Source organism: Bactrocera tryoni, unplaced genomic scaffold (genome assembly GCF_016617805.1).
Source record: "Bactrocera tryoni isolate S06 unplaced genomic scaffold, CSIRO_BtryS06_freeze2 scaffold_25, whole genome shotgun sequence".
Classification (NCBI taxonomy): Eukaryota; Metazoa; Arthropoda; class Insecta; order Diptera; family Tephritidae; genus Bactrocera; species Bactrocera tryoni.
The window spans coordinates 30737025-30758073 of record NW_024395977.1 but is presented as its reverse complement, the minus strand read 5'-3'; the positions used below and the strand labels follow the sequence as shown (position 1 = coordinate 30758073).

Genomic DNA, 21049 nt, shown 5'->3' with positions numbered 1-21049 from the left:
AGTGGTTCCACCATGAAGTGGTACCTACGGCACCTCCGTGATGGGAAAACCCCGGAGGCAGCGAAGGCTCTAGCCAGGAGCAAGAGCCAAGGAAGCAACGCATTTCCGGCAAAAGGGGAACGACAAAAACGTGCCAGCTCGCGCGCAAGGCAGCGGTAACAGCAACCGTGGCCCGGTCAGCACAACTCTGACCGTAAGGCGGGGCGACAGCAGGGCACTGCCCGCGGGCACGTACGCCCAAGCCGAGAAAAGGAAGAGCGGCCAAATCACGCCGCAGGAGCCCCCCGATCCAAAAGGGTGCGAGGCCCAGAAACAAAGGCAGCCGGGGGCCAACCATCTGGACCGGCTCCTCACCGGGTGGAGGAGGGGCGGCGCGGATATGCGGATGCTGTCAGAGGCATCTGCATGGCTGTTCTGCATTTCAAATACCCGGCGGAGTCGCTGAAACCGGATGAGCTCACCGTGCTTCAGGACATCCTGATGGACGAGGTGTCCAAAGGAGAGGATTACACGGCGTCCTTCCTGGGCATCGACTTCAGGGGAGGTATGATGCAGGTAGACTGCCTGGACGAATCGTCCGCCAACTGGCTGAGGGAGCACGCTCCAAAGCTGGGAAACTGGACGGGCCCTGTCCTCTGCGCGAAGAGGGTGGAGGATGTGCCAATCATGCACAACACGACAATGTTCATCCCTCGGAGCGGGGACAGGACCTACGAGTGCGCCTTGAGCCTGGTGAGGAACCAGAACCGGGGACTCAGTATCTCGTCCTGGTGTGTTGCCGGCAGCAAAAAAGAGAAGCTAGGTGACACAGAAGGATGGAGGTTACACCTCTACATAATCGACGAGTCGTATAAGTATGTCCGGGCCGCGAGCTTCCGCCTACAGGTACAGCACGGTCCTCATGCGGCCCTACAAGCCTGCTGACACCGGGAGCAAGGAAGCCAAAACGCCTGCGACTCCACAGGACAAGGGCGTCGATAACCAGACAGTGCCGGAGTCCGCCCCGGAGGAAACGAGGATGGAGGTGGACGAGTTGTCGTTGCTGGCACTGCCTGTCCGGTCTTGCTCCCGCAGGGCTGACTGACGTCCCCGAAGATGGCCGGAACACGGAGCTACCTTCAACGCAGGCGCTCCTAGACGGACAAGGAGGCCCAATGGACAGCAGTGCGGTTGACGACGGGGTAGAGGATCTCTCTTTCCTCGAGCCCATTCTATGATGGCCGACAACATGGAAATTGCCCAAGTGAACCTGCATCACGCGGCGGCAGCCTCAGCTGTCATATCAAGCAGGTTCACTGCGGAGAAACTGGGCACACTGCTGATCCAAGAGCCTTGGGTCTATAGAGGAGAGGTACAGGGCCTCAAGACGGAGGTAAATAAGATAATCTGGCACCTCTCTAGCGAGAGGCCTAGGACGTGTATAGTTGTCAGAAGCAATATTGATTTCTTCTGCATTTCAGAGTTTCTGACGCAGGATTTGGTGGCGGTGCAGGCTAGGGATACCGAGGGCAAAGACTTCGTCCTGGCCTCAGCATACTTTCCGGGAGAGACAGCAACGGCACCCCCGGAAGCGGTGGAAAGGCTGGTAGAGCACTGCAGACTGCACAAGCTCCCCCTTATCATCGGTTGCGATGCGAACGCTCACCATACGGAATGGGGCAGCAGCGACTGCAACGTGAGAGGTGAGTCCCTATTAGAATATGTAGTAGGCAATAATTTAGCGATAGAGAATGTAGGGTGTGAACCCACATTCATAACTATAAGCAGGAGGGAAGTGTTGAACATCACCCTCAGTAATGAACCTGCAACCGGACTGGTCTCGCAGTGGAGAGTCTCAACGGAGCCCTCCCTGTCAGACCATAGAATTGTAAGGTTTGCGCTGCGGGCAGGGGTCAAGCTATTCCCTCCTAGACGCACCCTCGAAGCACGGTCAATGAGGGATTGAAGAGGGTGGGGCAGACTGACAGCAGCGCCACGGGCCCGGGAATGGAGAGCAGATTGACCGTGCTTAACGGGTCCATCATTAACGCGTACAATGACAGCTGCCCCTTAGGAGTACCCACAGACAAGCGCAATTGCTCCTGGTTGACAAGGAAACTCGCAAACCTAAGGAAGAAGGTACGCAGCCTATTTAATAAGGCTAAACGTACAGGGGTCTGGGAAGAGTATAGGAGCAATCTGACACTGTACAATAAAGAGATCTGCTAAACAGGCTAGCTTTAGGAGATTCTGTGAAAACGTCTTCTCCACACCAGAAGCTGCCAAGCTGCACAAAGCTTTGGCTAAAGGGAAGACGGACACAGTGCTAGCCATCAAAAGGAATGACGGGACATTCACGACCAGCGCGGAGGACAGAGCTACAGAGCTCTTGCGTGCTCACTTTCCGGAGACTATTCCGGTTTACCGGGGTCTGCCCATAACTGAACACAGGCCATCCCTCACTGATTGGACTATTGCTAAATAATTGTTAACTGCGGATTCTATCAGGTGGGCAATGGCCTCGTTCGAAAAGTTCAAGTCTCCGGGAGTGGACGGCATCTTCCCAGCGCTTCTACAACAGGGTGAGCAGATCCTGATCCCACACCTGATTAGGCTGCTGAGGGAGAGCCTAGCCTTGGCCTACATTCCTGAATCATGGAGGACAGCTGAGGTAATCTTCATACCGAAAGTAGGTAGGAAGGACTACTCTTTGGCTAAATCTTTTAGGCCAATTAGCTTAACCTCCTTCCTACTGAAAACTATGGAGAAGATAATAGATCATCATTTAAGGTCGAAGGAGCTGAATACTGCACCCCTGCATGCGGCTCAGCATGCTTACAGACACAGTTGACCTCCGAGATAGAGAGTTCACTGGAGAAAGGGGAAGTTATGCTATGCGCCTTTTCGGATATCGAGGGAGCTTTTGACAACACAACACATCTCATTGAAGTGTAGCCACGGCACTGGAGGGTAGGAAAGTGGCAGCACCGGTGCGCAGATGGATAGAGGCGGTACTGCGCACCAGGGTTGCTGAAACCACAGCAGGGGGCACTAAGATTCGTCTCGGCACAACAAGAGGCTGTCCGCAGGGTGGTGTACTATCGCCCCTGCTATGGAGCCTTGTTGTGGACGACTTGCTAGCACTTCCAACCGACAACGGTGTCCGCTGCCAAGGATATGCGGACGATATAGTGATTATAGCGAGAGGCAAGTTCGAGGACACTCTCTGTGACCTAGTGCAACGAGGTCTAAATCTGGCAAAGGAGTGGTGCAGGGAGTTGAACTGAGTATCAACCCCTCGAAGACCACCATCGTCCCGTTCACGAGGCGAAGATCCCTACCCGGGCTTAGGAACCTCACTCTTGGGGGTAAAGAGATCGAGATGACCAGCAAGGTAAAATATCTTGGTCTCACGCTGGATTCCACTTTGCGGTGGAAGCAGCATGGTCAAGGCGACAAAGGCACTAATGGTGTGCAATCGGCTGGCAGGAAAATCATGGGGTTGCAAGCCAAGGATTGTCAGGTGGTTGTACACCATGATTGTGCGACCGATAGTCACATATGGAGCGGTGTCCTGGGCCTCTGTGGCGGCACGGGCCTCGGTGGTGATGGAACTATCGAAGCTTCAGCGGCTAGCATGCGTCTGCATCACGGGCGCTATGCGAACCTGCCTAACGGCGGCGCTGAAGGTCTTCCATACCGAGGGGCAGATTCCCCAGTATCTTCCAGGCCGAAGTCTTGGCCATAAGTCAGTGTATAGAGATAAACCTCCATCGCGGCTATCGAAATGAGCGAATAACCATATTCAGCGATAGCCAAGTGGCACTAAAAGCGATCTCCTCTTACGAGATCAAATCGCTGCTAGTACAGGAGTGCAAAGAACGGCTAAACAGCCTATCTGAATTGAACCAAGTACACCTAATTTGGGTACCGGGTCATAGAGGCATAGCCGGCAATGAACTGGCTGACGAGCTCGCCCGCTCCGCAGCTTCCACAAATATGGTAGGGCACGAACCGTTCACTGGGGTGGGCCCCCACACTATAAAGGAGCTGCTCCGTAAGGAAGAGAGAGTGGGCAGAGAAGGTCATTGGCAACGGGCGCATGGCATGCGGCATGCCAAGTTGCTAATAGGGGGGTACAACCTTAATAGGTTTAGGTCGATAATCAACCTCCCAAGTTGAAAAGGCACCTATTCAACCTAGGACTTGCCCCTTGCGCTAACTGCCGGTTCTGCGACAGGGAACCTGCAACCCCGGAGCACCTACTAATCGACTGCATCGCAGTCTGCAGACGAAGGTCTAAGGCCCTTGGAACCATATTTCCGGATAGAGATCACATCAGCTCTCTTGCTCCCAGCAAGATTTGCTGGGGCTTGATGAGTTCCGGTGAGTTAGGAGAGGGCACAATAGACCCAAGGTCGCAGTGCATACCTCAATTAAATTCTATTCTATTCTAACGAAACTCAATATATTTTTTTTATTTTAACGCAGAAAGGAGTACTACGCGAAAGTACTTCAGTCACCCCGGGTATTCGCTCGACCAGGGTTATTTTTTTAAAGCGCAGCCGAACGCGAAAGTACTTCAGTCACATAAATCACATATTGCACATATACATATGAAGACAGAATTTTTTTTATAGTTAATATAGAAAAAAGAATCACGCGAAAAAGCAAACAAAGAAAAATTGTTAAAAATCCTACATATTTGCTGTTTAAGATGTGGCAAGGCTTGTTTTCCTCATAATTGTGAACAATCTAACCTTTTCAACGATGAGTGTGCTAAGTGATTTTTAAATTAATAAATTTAGGTAAAATATACCAAAATAAAAGTGAAATGTGAATGTTTAGAGTGTATATTTAAATATACTGAGTGAAAAACGTGAAAAAATTTGGTGAAACATAGAGAAATACCATGTGTTATTAGTGCAAATTTTTTAACTTTTAATCGTGATTATTTTAAAAAATAAAAGTTATTTTTATATTATTTTTGGATATATCTTCTGTGGAGAAGCTCCCCTATTCGCACATACCTCATTTATACGGAAATTCGGTTTTTTTACCCCTCCGCCAAAAATATTATTATATAACTAGAAAACCCGGCGATCTCCGTTTCGCCACCAAATTGCTTCGTTTTATGTAACATTTCGTTAGGTGATTAAAATATAAGAATATTTTTTTTTGTTTTATATTTGAAAAGGAAAAATTATATTTTATTTCACAACAGCAATGAATTCATTTCGATTACAAAAATTAAGTATTATTTAGTTGAACTTCTCTAAGTAAATGAAAGTGAATCCAAAGTAAATACTGAATCGAAGCGTTATACGTGTCCGCAAATTATCCGTTTCATTGAAGCGCTCTTTGACCCCGCAGCCGTTGTCCTGCGTGAAATTATGTGTTTTGACAACATTTTTTGGTTTTTGTTCCGATGTACAGAAAAGATGGTTTTATTTCCAAATTTATGCCACACACTATGCGACTATCCTTGTGTCCTGTTGATTGTCATATCGAATGCAATTTTAACTCAAAACGGAATACGTTTGAACTGAAATGGCAAATCGTTAGAACTCAAAGGAATTCGTAGAATCAAGCATTCTCCCCCTTGTATTGGATAGCGCAGATTGCGGAACATAATAACGACAGATCCAACTTTGAGACGCTAATGATGCGGTGGGATACCAAGCCTCTCCAAAGAATTTAGAAATTCCACTGGATAATTCACGGCGTCGTCTTCATTGTCAAAACGATCGATCGATTTGCATGAGCGCAAGTCTCCTGAAATTTGACTTTGAATCTTCCAGTTTAAGTCAACAACATCGGTATTATGGCAGCTAACATTGCGCGTGCACTTAAGGCATCGTAGTTACAATAATTTGGCCAATTTCCGAACATTCGTGATGAGTTCATCTTTTGTGAATTGATAAACGACAGATGGAATTGATATCGAACCACCGGAATTGACCCACTTCCAATTTTTAGCGAAGACGATGTAAAATGTCTTCGGCAATGTCTTTTTTGTTCGTATCCCATAATTGACGCGGATTTGAAGGCTGATTTGTCGAAATGTTTATAGCGAAAAGTGTGCGAGCTTCATTTTCATTCCAGTGATTAACATGTTCCAGCAATTGTAATTTCTGCCTTACTTCTCCAAAATTTGCACACACCGTACCATTCACAGTACCCAATGACTCAAATAAAGTTGAACCGCGTACATTAATCAATAGCAACCGAAGGTAGAAACAATCGTCGTTTTTCGGGTGGATTGTGTAAATTCGTCCTAATGCATTAGTTGAGAACACACCTGGATGTCAATCTACTGGTTGGCCTTGCTGTGAATTATACTATAATGGCGAATATGATACGATCCATGTGTTGTCAACTTCAATATTCATTCTTCTAAATTGAATGCTGAATGTTCTGCCATTGTCGTCTGGTGAGCGACGCCTATACAGTGGATATCAATCATTTGTAGTTTGAGTTTCCGAAAGAAAAGCACTTGGATAGCGTTTTGTGCATATATTGTGATTGTTTATCTGTTGTATACTCGAAGTGGGATTGTGGTGTCCGCAAAGTCCATGAACCATATTAGTTTTCACCACTTGGTATAATACTGTATCTTTCTCTGCATCAGGAATTTCCGCAGAAATGAGTTCATCAGTTTGATCTGGTGTAACCACCATCCACCATCCAAAGAAGAATGTGTGCGTCCGTCTAACTTTGTTTTTGTTACTCAACAGAATACATCCAGCATCTAACAGCACCATATATATGTATGTACCATATGTTGCTTCAAGATAAAGTCCATCAAACATCGCTGCTGTTGTTTGAAAAGTCGTGCTGTGACATCGTGACGATCGCTTGCTGATTGACCGCGTTCCATAATTATACATGTATGTCATCGCATCCTGGGAGAAGTCGTTCTTGTGTCTTGGGCTGCCATACGTTGATGGCAAAAAGAACGCCGACCGATATTAGCGCGACCTCTTCGTGGCTTCATAAGAAATTTCAATCTGTAATTGTTCACTTTATGTGAAACATAAAGTTTTCACTGAATAATTTTCAATAATTTTTCTTTTGAATAGCCGGAATAAAAAAGCATGCGACCGAAATTGAATGATTCAAATATTTGACAAATCAAAGTATTGAAAAACAAAATAGACAAAAATTGAAAACAAAATTTGTATGGATAAATGTTACTTTTTGGAATTATCCAATTTTCAGACGTTTCCTCATGAAAACCATAAGGTATTTTTATTTCCAAACCTTCCCCGTTCCACAGCGAACAACCTCTGCAAATTTCATCAAGATTGGTGTAGCCGTTCTCTAAGCGTTACTAACAAACAAACATTCATTCGTTTGTATGGGAAAAAGGGCTATTTTTAGGGTTTTCCGGCAATTATTCGAAAGTTTCTTTCCGTAAATACCATCCTTGAACCTCCGGCAACATTTAGAGAAAAGAATTGGCCAAATTGGTCCAGGCGTTGTTGAGTTATGCGCTTACCAACACATTTTTTTTTGTTTTTCTATTTTCCCGCTTTTCTGTTGGAATTTTTATTGAATTTTCTTTGCTATAAACCTCACTGAGCCCCGAGTCTTTTCTAACGAATGCAAAACCGTGGAAATCGGTTCATGCGTTCTGTAGTTATAGCGTCAGGAAGGCAAACCCGGCTTATTTTTATATATTAGAGTCAACTTTTATATGGGAAAATGGAATTGTCGTCTTACAATATCTCACTCGCAATTTTTCCTTATTTGCACACCGTTAAGACCTACCCTGGACTACGACAAACATTTTAAAACCAAAATCAGCTCAATCGCCCCAGCCGTTCTCGAGTTTTAATCAGACTAACGAACAACAATTCATTTTTATTTATATACATAGATACATAGATAGATAGATATTATTATAACAAAGATTTCTTCGGTAAAGACTGTTAAAAGTGTAAAATGTGGATTTATTTAAAAGTTTATAGTTTAAATTATTTAATTTGAAATGAAAAATGTGAGTAGTGTGTTTAATGTGGTAAAATAGCTTGTTGAAATATTCGAATTTTGGGAATTTTTGAACTTTTAGGTCGAATATCTCGTAAACTAATATATATTTTTTAATCAGGAGGCCCTTCTCTTTCCAACGGTACCTTCAAATCGCGGCGCCAAAGAAATCGGAATTGTGCTCTATTTAATATTAAATAAGTGATTAGAAACGAATTAGTGGTGTTAGTGGATATAAATGTTAAAAATATAAGAGCAAAATTCTTTATAAATCGGAGAAACGCGAGTTTTAAATGAACTTTAAATGCAAATATCTCAAAAACGATTAGTTAGCGGCAACTACTGGACGACCTCCTGTATCCTTTCATACTCATTTTAACCCCGAAATCGGGGGATGCTATTTTAAATTTACCAAATTTCCGAAAATGTTGTTACTTTATTTTGCATTTTAGGTGACGATATGTATATTAAGAACTAAATTTCAATATTTCATATATTAGAACAAATTAAAGCGATTGATGGACGATACGTGCATTTCTAACTGAGCCTGGGCAATGTCTTCAAGCGCTATTTGTATTTTTTCTAGTAAAAGTTCACCACTTTGAACAATGTCGTCAAGCCTTTTGGCAGATTCTTGATTTTCAATTTCTAGTCTACGAAGGCTTTGATGTTGAAGCTCCGTTGAACTATCTTCATTCGGTAATGACTCAATTAGTGTATCTATGTCTTTTGCACAACGTGAAATCAGCTGAGCAAAAAGCTGAGCATAATCTTCTTGAGTGTTGGTTCTTATGGGAGTTTGAGAGCCCATCCGATCAAAATTTAAAAACTTGCTTGGATACGAAGTCTGCTGAATTATGCCAATCGCGTTGCAAAAATGCTCAGCTTGCTGAAAAGCAACAGAACTTTATAAATAATTTTAATACAATAGATTACCAATATTACTTGATTAACTGTGTCTTGCAATTGAGTTAAACGGTCAGACATGTCTTCTTTATGTTTAGTAAAGATTAATAATGATGTAAAAAAAATATCGATATCTTTCTTTACATTTGTAAATGTGGAATATTGTTTTAAGTGTCGAACACATAGAGCACGACAGACTGCAGCAGCACGACAGTGAACTAGAAACGTCGTTCTGCATCTTACTACATGTACACTTTGAGAACCAACAACAACACAATGGCCGGCATGTACACAAAACAACGCAGTTGTCCATTTTGCATGTACACAAGTTCGTTATGGCCATACTAATTCCTTTCACTTCAATGAAATTTTAATATTTTGTTAAAAGTGAAATTTTTTATGCAAAATGTGGGGAAACTTTAGTATACCATCCCACGAGTTCAGGGTTAAAATTGGTATGGTTGGATAGTGCTGATGCTCCAGATTAAGAATATATATAATTATTGCCGCCGCAAACTTATAGTTTTCGAGATATTTGCATTTAAAGTTGAAAATTTTGCAAATTTAATTTTGCAATTTCTAGACTTATGGTTAGTTTTTCTTCCATATAATGCACTTTTTATACAATAACAATTCACCACAATATTTCTACATATTTATTTTTTATTATTATTTTAGATATTTGCTTAAAATAAGCATTTTATATTTTACATAAATATTATTACACGCACAATAACAATAAGTGTTCCGTGTTGTCAAATAATAAGTGTTACCATATCACAAATGATTGAAAACAATAAAAATAAATAAAAAAACTCAAATGCATGAAAAAAATTATCCTGGGCGACCAACACCTGGGTGTGTCAGGTTTTTACGATTAAAACTCCTTTTTGCGTTGGCGGCCTTCGGCTGCGCTTCAAAAAAATAACCCTGGCCGATCCAAAACTTTTTTTTTGCTTTTTACTCATGATATAGCAAGAAAAGGGATTCTGATTTATGTATTTGGGGTATAAACCTATTTTTTATTCGTTTGATAAATGTGTTGATATGGCATTACTTATTATTTTAAAACACGGAACACTTATTGTTATTGTGCGAGTAATAATGTTTATGTAAAATATAAAATGCTTATTTTAAGCAAATATCTAACATATTAATAAAAAATACATATGTAGAAATATTGTAGTGAATTGTAAGTGTATAAAAAGTGCATAATACGGAAGAAAAACTAACCATAAGTCGGGAAATTGCAAAATTATATTTGCAAAATTTTCAACTTTAAATGCAAATATCTGGAAAACTATAAGTTTACGGCAGCAATAATTATATTTATTCTTAATTTGGAGCATCAGCACTATCCAACCATACCACTTTTAACCCTGAAATCGTGGGATGGTATACTAAAGCCGGCCCCAAAATGTTTTTGCTTTAAATTATCAATTCGTGTTGTTGTTGTTGTTGTTTTAACGGAAATCTAATCCCCGTTGGGAAGGTAAATGTCATTTGTGTTGTCGTCGTTGTCATCTAACGGTAGGCCAAAAATCGTGCTGTTTCGACGGGGTCGGACCAAAGGGAGGAGGGTGTTAGATGGGTAGGGTTTGTAGGGCATGCAAAGAGGTGGTCAGTGTCATGCGGAGACTCGTTGCATGCAGGACATACATTTGGTATGTCAGGGTCTATTCTGGATAAGTAGAAGTTTAACCTGCTACAGTATCCAGAACGAAGTTGCGCAAGGGTCACACGCGTTTCTCGCGGCAGCTGGAGCTCTTCGTCTGAGATGGGTGCTGGTTTGACTCCAAGAACGCCATTCACGGAAAGGGAGTCGGTGAAGGTGTTGATGGCTCCGCAGTGAATGGCGGTCAGTACCTGTCGAAAGTTAGTTGCGTCCGAAGTCCGGTCGGCGTACTGTACGACGTCGTCGACGTAATCCAGGAATGACCTTTTGATGCTCCTAGGAGGCGGTTCCGCTCCAAGCAGATGACTGCAGCGGTGATTTCTGCGAAAGCATCCCAGCAGGAACTGCTTGGAGAGGAGTTCATTGTGCTCCTTAACTGGGAGCTTAAGCGTCTCACAGTGGAGGTGTTCAATGGGAGACATCAAAAGACATCCTGTAGTGGTCCGGAGTGCAGTGTTTAGACAGGTCTGTAGTTTCCTCATCTGCGTATCACTGCATCCAGGCGACCATATGGGGGCTGCGTAATTGAAGACCGGCCGGCCGATTGCCTTGTATGTTGCCAACAACGTTTCTTTGTCTTTTCCCCATGTGCTGCCGGCTAGCTACTTGAGGATTTTGTTGCGGCTCTGTGCTTTGGCGATAATCGCGGTGGTATGAGGAGAGAAGGAGCATAGACTGTCGAATGTTACACCTAAAATCTTAGGATTGTTGACAGTCGGAATTTTGACGCCGTCGACTGCAATGTTAAGCTCAAGTCTATACTCCTTCGTCCAGTTTGTGAATATGGTCGCTGTGGATTTGGTGGGGGAAAGTGTGAGATTTCGTGAAGTGAGGAAACGAGAAAGGTCGGAGAGGTAGCTGTTTACCTTCGAACACATGCCATTGATTCCATTGCCCGACGCCAATATCGTGCAGTCATCTGCGTACGAGGTTATGGAAACTCCTTCTGGTGGTTGTGGGAGTTTCGAGATGTAGAAGTTAAACAGTAGTGGGGAGAAGACACCACCCTGCGGAACCCCCTGTTTAATTCTTCTCAGTTTAGATGTTTTACCTCGAAATAGTACGGATGACTGGCGACCGCTCAGATAGTTCATGGTCCACCTCTTTAGCCCTGGAGGGAGCGTAGTTGTTTCGATGTCCTGCAGTAGCGTTGTGTGATTGACCGTGTCAAAAGCTTTTGACAGGTCCAACGCTACGAGGATCGTTCTTTCGCAGGGTGGTTTCTGGTTGAGGCCACGAACTATCTGGGCGTTTATGACGCTAAGGTTACAGGACTTCAGGTGCTCTATCCATTTCGTCCGCTTATGTCGGTTTACCATACGCCGAATCTCCAAATTGAGATCCCTTATTCGGGGATCCCCGGGATCGGCATGGCGTAAGGTGTCGCGATCATTAGCTAAAACGGCTGCTTCGGCTGGGAAATAGGGGCGGATTTCCGCTATTCTTCCAGCCGGGATGAAGCGAGCGGTAGCTGCTGCGATCACCTTGCGGAATTGACGTTCGCCAACGTATACGTCCATAAAAATAGGTAGAGCGTTGAAGGTGCTCTCAGTAAATTCTGTGAAGCCGATCCAATTAGCTTTGTTAAAGTTAAAGTAGGTGCGGTTGTCCACGGAACAAAATCAGGAGGCTTATCGATCGAAATAATTATGGGCAGATGATCTGATGCGAGAGTTAGCATAGGTTGCCAGGTTATGCTGTTTATCAGACCACCGCTAGCAATGGTAATATCCGGCGAGCTATGACAGGTGCCCATAACTCTTGTGGGGGCTTCGTCATTCATTGTGCAGAATGTCGAATCGTCAATCTGTTCCGCCAGCTCCATTCCCCTACGATCGTTTGACAGGCAGGAATGCCAAAGATCGTGGTGCGCGTTAAAGTCGCCTAGTACCAAATGGTTTCACCACAAAGTAGCGCACCTATATTCGGGTGATATCCTGTTGGGCAACATGTAACTGGGGGGATGTATATAGTAAATATTTCGAGCTCGACATCGCCTGACTGGATAGCTATACCCTGACATTCTAGGGTAGTATCCCTGGGGTCGATGTCTTCATCAATTAGACGATACTGCACGGTGTTGTGCAATATGAAGGCTAGGCCACCACCATTATCTCGCTCGCGATCTTTACGTAATACGTTGAAACCGGCACAACTCAGAAGATCTGAGCAGCTGTTTAGCTTGGTTTCTTGGACCGCAGCTATCGATACACGTTCCCGATTCATGAGTGCAACTATCTCCTCGATCTTTCTCTGGAGTCCGTTGCAGTTAAATTGAAGTAGCCGGGTTTGTCGCGGGTGTCCGTGGGTGATCCTGGGAGTGAGAGAGTGACGTGTGGGTGGTAGTTGTTGCAGCTGTAGAACCCGCAGGGGCGGTTGTTGCGCTGGGGTGTTGGTAGGCGAGGCCACTGTTGTGAGGTACGGGGGCAGACTCCTGCAGCATGGGGCAACGTACGATTCACTCCACTCACGTGCGGTGCGCAGGCCGGAACACGCCGAAAAGTGACACCAGCCAGTACAGGAATTGCACTTGACGGATGTAATATTCCGGCGTATGACAGTCTGACACACGGCACAGACTGTGCGGGGGATCGAGAGCTGCTGGTTGGTTCTCGCACGAGGATTGGAGCGGGATGAAGGTTGCCCGATTGAGCTCCTGGGGACCGTGGAGGTCCTCTGTTGGCCACTCGGATTGAGTGGCGGCGCGGCGCGCGAACTATATGCAGATTGCACAGCCGTAGAGGCTTGTGTCGCAGTATTGCGCAGGCAACATGGGGCCACGTAACGCGTGGTCCACTCCCTATGAGTCTTAAGGCGAGAACAGGTCTTAAGATGGCTCCATCCATTGCATGTGTTGCACCTGACCGAGGTGGAGTTTGGATGGAGCCGCAGTAGAAAAATTCCTCCGGGCCCGGGTTGGACTCAATGCCTAGACGAATCAGAAGGATACGGAGCAACCCTGCTGTAAGGCATTGCTCCAATGCCGACACACACAAATTAACACTTACCGATCCAAACGGGGTTAGATCGCCGAAAAAACAGCCCTTGGTCGGATGAAATCCGAGTCTATTCCGGTGCGTATAACCGGCTGTCGTGAGAATGGTCTTCCTCTTCTTCTTCTTCCCCTGGCGGGTACGGCGTCGAATACTTTCAGAGCTGGAGTGTTTTCGTCCATTCGGACAACATGACCTAGCCAGCGTAGCCGCTGTCTTTTAAGTCGCTGAATTATATTAATGTCGTCGTATATCTCGTACAGCTCATCGTTCCATCGAATACGATATTCGCCGTGGCCAATGCGCAAAGCACCATAAATCTTTCGCCGAACCTTTCTCTCGAAAACTCGCAACGTCGACTCATCAGTTGTTGTCTTCGTCCAGGCTTGTCATCGTCCCTAGAATATAGCACGACGGGAATTATGGGTGACTTATAGAGTTTGGTTTTTGTTCGTCGAGAGAGGACTTTGCTTCTCAAATGCCTATTCAGCCCGAAGTAGCACCTGTTGGCAAGAGTTATCCTGCGTTGAATTTCCAGGCTGACATTGTTGGTGGTGTTAATGCCGGTTCCCAAATATACGAAACTATCTACAACTTCAAAGTTATGACTGTCAACAGTGACGTGAGAGCCAAGTCGAGAGTGCGACGACTGTTTGTTTGATGACAGATATTTCGTCTTGCCCTCGTTCACTGCCAGACCCATTTGCTATGCTTCCTTGTCCAGTCTGAAGAAAGCAGAACTAAAGGCGTGGGTGTTGAGGCCGATGATATCAATATCTACGGTATACGCCAGCAGCTGTACATTCTTAGAAAAGATTGCACCGGCTCGATTAAGTTTTAAAGCTCGAATTATTTTCTTCAGCAGCATGTTGAAGAAGTCGTACGATAGGGAGTCACCTAATCGGAAACCTCGTTTGGTATCGAAAGGCACGGAGAAGTCCTTCCCGATCCTGACGGAGCTTTCCCGTGGGAGGCTTATCCCACGGTAATTGGCGCAGATTGTGAGGTCTCCCTTTTTGTGGATAGTGCAGAGCACACTTAAATTCCAAACGTTGGGCATGCTTTCGTCCGACCGTATTTTACAAAGAAGCTGATGCATGCTCCTTATCAGTTCTTCGCCGCCGTGTTTGAAAAGCTCAACCGGCAATCCATCGGAACCCGCCGCTTTGTTGTTCTTCAGGCGGGTAATTGCTATTCGAACTTCTTCATGGTCGGGCAATGGAACGTCTGCTCCATCGTCATCGATTGGGGAATCGAGTTCGCCTTCTCCTGGCGTTGTGCGTTCACTGCCATTCAGCAGGCTCGACAAGTGTTGCCTCCATAATTTAGGTATGCTCTGGGCATCGGTGACTTGATCACCTTTGGGGGTTCTGCAAGAGCTCCGGTCAAGAAACCTTCTGTAAGCCGCCGCATTTGTTCGTAGAATTTTTGAGCATTACCCATGTCGGTCAGCTTACCAAGCTCTTCATGCTCACGCATTTCGGGCTCTTTTTCTGTCTGCAAGTGCGTCTCACTTCCCTCTTCAACTCTCGTTATCTATTCCATCCCGATCCTTTTAACTGTAATAAATATTCACCGCAGAAAAGTTTTATAATCTGCAAAATATAATTAAAAATTAAATAATATTGTTGTGTAAGAGAGTTAATGCAAATTCTACAAAGAGTTCCAGCGCTAGCAACTTTGCGGCCTCTGTGAAATCAGATGGGCCTATAGGGGCAAAATCACAACAACAATTCGATTGGTCAGTATGGCTTAGGAACTTAGGTGGAATATTATTCTACAACAAGCGTATCCACAAACCAACATGGATTTCACCCGATCGAGCTACCGGAAAACATGTCGGCCATATTGCCATATATCATATTACGACCAAAAATTTTAAGTGTTTAGATTACATTTATTCTATTCATTAATCTATGATATCCGCACTGTCGTTGAAGACATTCGTGTTTCACAATGAAAAATTAACATCGTTTAATATTTATTAAAATAATTGTAATATTTAGTGATAAAAATTGATACTGTCGGAAAGAGGAATTCATTCTGATTAAAAAATATACAATGTTATAGGTGCCGCAAACGCTTAGTTTACGAGATATTAGAATTTTAAGTTTCAGTATATTCAACATAATTTACGCATCTTTTTCACTTTAAATTTATTAAATTAAACTGTAAACATTTGAACAAATATACATTTTATACTTTTTAAGGTTTTAAAGTTAGATGTCTACATTTTAAAAATTACCTTTTACACTCGTAGTAAATATCATTATGATGAAACGCTGCCATATGATAATAAGAATATATCAAAAATTCGCTGATATTTTTCTTTTTTGCTATAGTTCCCTTTTCTTTATTTAACGATCTTTCACTTCTTCTTCTTTACTGGCGCACGACGAAATTAGACTTCAAAGTTATGAATGGTGATCACGGTTCAAGATAGATGATATTGTTCTCGACTTCGAAGTTATGACTGCCAACAGTGCCGTGGAAGCCTAGTCGCGAGTGCGATGACTGTTTCTTTGATGACGGGAGATATTTCGTTTTGCCCTCGTTCACTACCATACCCACGTGCTTCACTCCCTTATCCTTTCTGGAGAAAGCAGAACTAATAGCGCGGGTGTTGAGGCCAATGATATCAATATCATCGGTGTACGCCATCAGAGGTTTTGGTATTACTCAACGTCGGTTTACTCCGCTGTGTTCAGAGCACACCGCTTACTATCTACAATAGTAGGAAAAGTACCTTTAGAAAAAAAATATTTTTATAGAATTGTTAGAGTTAACATAGTGCTATAAAATACCATCATTCGTTTTTGGAATGGGAACATATTCTTTCAATACTTTTCACAAAAATTTAATATCTTTATAGCAATCAAATAAAGTGTATAAGAAAAACTTTATAATTATCGTTAAAAGATACTCATACCTCTTGAGATCTGTATTGCATCAAAAATATCCAATTTATCGAGAGCGACTTCCGTTTCGGCTGTAAATAAAAACTTTTCAATTGCCTGAATTTAAGTAATAATTAATATACTCACTTCGCGAGGAACGAACTTGTTCGTTAAGTTAAAAACCCATCTTCTCAAAACGCTCTATAGTATAATATTATCACACTTGTAGCTAGAGCTTTTATCTAAAAAATTAGAGACAGTAATTTTTTTTAATTTTTTTTAATTTGTTTTAAATAATGTTTTCTTAACTAACTGTTATATGTTCTTTAACTTGTTCTACAAAAATCGTAGTTTTAAGATAAAAATAATATATATTTTTTAATGTTAATATATTTAATTCCACTTACTTAATAAAATTGCGGTTGTTCCGCTTCTCTCTTTTCAGTTTCAATACTACCCAAAATTTCGTCAACCGGCAAACCCAGCTACGTTGGAGCATTGTAAAAAGCGAAAAACAAATGGTTCTTGCCTTATAATTGTTTTTGTAAATTCATAAGCGGTGCGTTGAATTTGATGCTTGGCTGAAACGGTCGCGGTTTCGCTTTCGATTCGATCAGAATACATTCAGGAATAAAGGGATGTCCAACTTATTCCAGTGTGAGAGCGCCTCAAAAGTAGCGTTTTTTATAACGTTTTCCGTTATGGCCAGATCGGGAAAAGTAAAAATCTTTGGGCATTTAAATTAAAATACCCAACATTTATATATATACTATATAGTGGTTATTTATTATATGGAAATAGTTTGTCATCTTATTAAAGTATATTAGAACAACTGACTTTTGACCTTTCAATACCCACTAAAACGATTTAAGCTTGTTAGCTCTCAATCATTAAATGTTTTTAATAATTTTATATTGAAAATAATACTATGATGCTTCAAATTACAAAACGTTTCATCAAATACCTTTAAATTTCACAAATTTATTTAATTTTCATTGTTTTACATCTTTTTATAAGTGGTCTTGACATATTTTACATATTTTGTTTGGTAAGATTTCAATCTGGCCATCGCTCATTTCCAATTGCTAAACGTCAAAACATCGTGACTCGATCAACTGTCAAAGTTCAGGAGATTTTGACGTTTAGCAATTATTCTCTAACTTCCAATGAGAGAGGAGTTGGACACCTCTTTATCTCTGATACATTTTTGCACTAGGTGATTCGGCGTTCACTTACCACAGGATCACTCAAGTAAGCACCCTTGTACACTACAAAACGGGTAAAATTAAGGTAATAGATCACCGATAGGTTATCAATAATCAATGCATTCGTTATCCATTAGGTCACTTTTGATCTACTCTCGGGAAAAAAGTAACAATTACTCCTCTTTCACTACACGTCGGTGTGATTAGCTCTCTCTCTCAATGCTTTTGCGCAAATGCTACATATATTTTGTTGCTCTACTTTGTGAACTATTTAAGAAAACTATCTGTTACTCTTCGAGTAGCAGCGTCCGTTTTATTCATTATTGGTTCCGTTAGCCATATGTTATTGAAAATAGTTTGTTTCTTTATTAATATTATGGTTATCTATGAATTACAGAAAACTAGTCGATAAGTTATTTGGGCTTGACAGACGGCGGCGTTAATCCGGATTAACTGATTTAATAATCAAAATTATAGAAAGTTAGCTGCATTTGCGTTGCCAACATTGTTAAAAAATGACCGATTTTAATCTCTTGTGAATGAAAAACAAGCAACACTGACAGCTGTTTTTCAAATTTTCAATAAAAAAACAAGGAGTTTTATGTTTTATGATGTAACATCATTATGGTGCAGATTTAAAAATAACGTGTTGGTATATCTTTGTAATAAGAAAAGGTTTTGTAACAATTGGTCAGCTAACAACCACAATCTATCTTCTACCCATATTCAATGAAACTATTATTAAAATGACACTCAGCTGTTTAGGAGAGCTTCAAAATCATACAGCTCTTTTCCTTCTTATAATCATTTTACACATTTTTGGTAATTGTTTCAGATAATCTTTTAAATATTAGAATTTATATATATATATTAGTATCACAAACTGAATTTTCCTTTTTATCAATTTTTACAAATTTTTGGTAATTTTCTTGGGAGTGGTCAGAAACGATTCTTTTAAATACGACTTTTGGTCTTTGACCAAGTATCGTCTGGGTTGTCTAAGAACATCCGTTTGAAGGCGAAACATCCCCTCCCCACGGTTGTGCGCTGGGTTCGGGATGCGTCACCTAAAAAACACTCCAAATGAAAGATTACTAACTGCCTCGGATGATAACTGTGGGCACATACATACAGCTGCAATCAAAACCATTAGTTTTCGGAAAATGCAAAAGAACAGCTGGTACGACGAGGAATGCCGTGTCGCAGCGGAGAAAAAACAGGCTGCCTACCTCGCAACGTTACAATCGACCACAACACGTACGGGATGGGATAGATACCGAGAGTTGAAGAGGGAAACGAGACGCATTTGCAGACAGAAAAAGAAAGAGGCCGAAATGCGTGAGTATGAAGAGCTTGATAAACTGCTTACAGAAGGTTTCAAGACCGGAGCATACTCTTGTAGAACCCCAAAAGGTGATCTAGTCACCGATGCCCAGAGCATACGTAAATTATGGAGGGAACACTTCTCCAGCCTGCTGAATGGCAGTGAACATACAACACGGGGCCGATGGATTGCCGGTCGAGCTATTCAAACACGGCGGCAAAGAACTTATAAGGAGCATGCATCAGCTTCTTTGTAAAATATGGTCTGTCGAAAGCATGCCCAACGATTGGAATGTAAGTGTGCTATGCCCAATCCATTAAACGGGAGACCCCACAATCTGCGCCAACTACCGTGGGATTAGCCTTCTCAACATCGCAAATAAGGTTCTATATGTACTGTGTGAAAGATTACACTGATCTACTGTACCGTACTGTGTGAAAGATTAAAGCCCACCGTCAACAAACTGATTGGACCTTATCAGTGTGGCTTTAGACCTGGAAAATCAACAACCGACCAGATATTCACCGTGCGCCAAGTCTTGGAAAAGACACTGGAAAGAAGAATCGACACACACCACCTCTTCTTCGATTTCAAAGCTGCTGCTGGAGAAAAAAACTATCTATACCGGGAAGGTACAATCTTTTATAAGAGGGTACAGCTGCTGGCGTATACTGGTGATATTGATATCGTTGACAACCGCGCCGTTAGTTCTTCTCTCTGCAGAAAAGATAAGGCAGCGAAGCAAATGGGTCTGGCAGTGTACGAGGGCATGACGAAATATCTCCTGTCATCAAACAAACAGCCGTCGCACTTGCGACTAGGCACCAATGTCACTGTTGACAGTCATAACTTCGAAGTTATAAATAATTTCTTTTATACCGGAACCTGCATCAACACCAACAACAACGTCAGCCTCGAAATCCATCGCAGGATATCTCTTGCCAACAGGTACTACTTCGGACTAAGTGGGCAATATAGAAATAAAGTCCCCTGTCGATGAACAAAAATAAAACTCTATAAGTCACTCATTATTCCCGTCCTGCTATATGGTGCTGAGGTATAAACGATGACAACATCTGATGAGCCTTTGCGAGTTTCCGAGAGAAAACAATAAGAAAAAAACTTCACTACATGAGTTGAAAAGCACTTTGCTGAGACCCTGCTGTTTTACAAAAACAGACAAGGCAAAGTAAAGAAATGGACAATCAAGAAACTTAAGTAATTTTGAAAATCTATTAAATTTGGGTAATATGTAATAAGAGTAGGCAATTGAGAAGTAAAGTCCTCTCTCGACGAACAAAAGCCAAACACTATAAGTCTCGCATTATCATCGTCCTGCTATATGTTGCAGAGGCTTGAACGATGACAACAACTGATGAGTCGACGTTGCGAGTTTTTGAGAGAAAGGTTCTGCGATCGCATTCGATGAAACGATGAGCTGTACGAGATAAACGACGAAATTGACATACATAGTTCAGCGAATTAAAAGACAGCGGACACGCTGGCTAGGCCATGTTGTCCGAATGTACGAAAACACTACAGCTCTGAAAGTATTCGACGCAGTACCCGCCGGGGGAAGCAGAGGAAGAGGAAGACCTCCACTCTGTTACAAGGATCAGTTGGAGAAGGGCCTTGCTTCGCTTAGAATCTCCGATTGGCGTCACCTTGCGAAAAGAAGGATCGACTGGCGCGCTGTTGTTAACTCGGCTATAACCTTAGAAATTTGCAATTATTTTATTGAAATAGAATGGAGGAACTATTCTTCCAAGGCATCGAATAAATATACAGTCAGAGTGATATGTCTACAAGCAGCCAATATAAAAATGTTAATTTCAAAATATTTACAAAATTTATTTAATTTTTAAATTCAAATTGTATTTCTCTTATACTGAATTGAATGTAGAATGCTGGCGCCAAGTTTCTTTGCACGTGTTCTGAAAACCGGCGAGTTAACGGCTCTTTTCTTATTCGACGTAACAATACAAGCGATCAAAAGTCTACAAGCACTAAATATATGAAAGCGTTACATTGTAAAATATAATTTTTGTTTGTCTCTTAATAACGAGTTGGATATCCAC

At 42.5% G+C, this 21049-nt stretch overlaps 2 protein-coding genes across 4 annotated transcripts; one reads left to right on the top strand and one right to left on the bottom strand.

Annotated features, from left to right (window-relative positions):
• Positions 1-1216: 1216 nt before the first annotated feature.
• On the top strand, positions 1217-17194 carry LOC120780437. Of its 3 annotated transcripts, none has more exons than XM_040112713.1 (2): positions 1217-1682; positions 16888-17194. In XM_040112713.1, the coding sequence occupies exons 1-2, from the start codon at positions 1217-1219 to the stop codon at positions 16944-16946; spliced, it is 525 nt and encodes a 174-aa protein (XP_039968647.1). In that variant the 3' UTR covers positions 16947-17194. The 3 variants fall into 3 exon arrangements, 1 of the variants encoding a protein (XP_039968647.1); XR_005705864.1 differs by lacking the exon at positions 1217-1682 and adding an exon at positions 4744-4787; XR_005705865.1 differs by lacking the exon at positions 1217-1682 and adding an exon at positions 5016-5130.
• On the bottom strand, positions 8277-9003 carry LOC120780439 (mediator of RNA polymerase II transcription subunit 21). The gene is made up of 2 exons (XM_040112714.1): positions 8917-9003; positions 8277-8860 (listed from the first exon to the last, which is right to left on the bottom strand). Exons 1-2 carry the CDS (start codon positions 8956-8958, stop codon positions 8468-8470), a joined length of 435 nt encoding a protein of 144 aa, XP_039968648.1. The 5' UTR covers positions 8959-9003; the 3' UTR covers positions 8277-8467.
• Positions 17195-21049: the final 3855 nt, after the last annotated feature.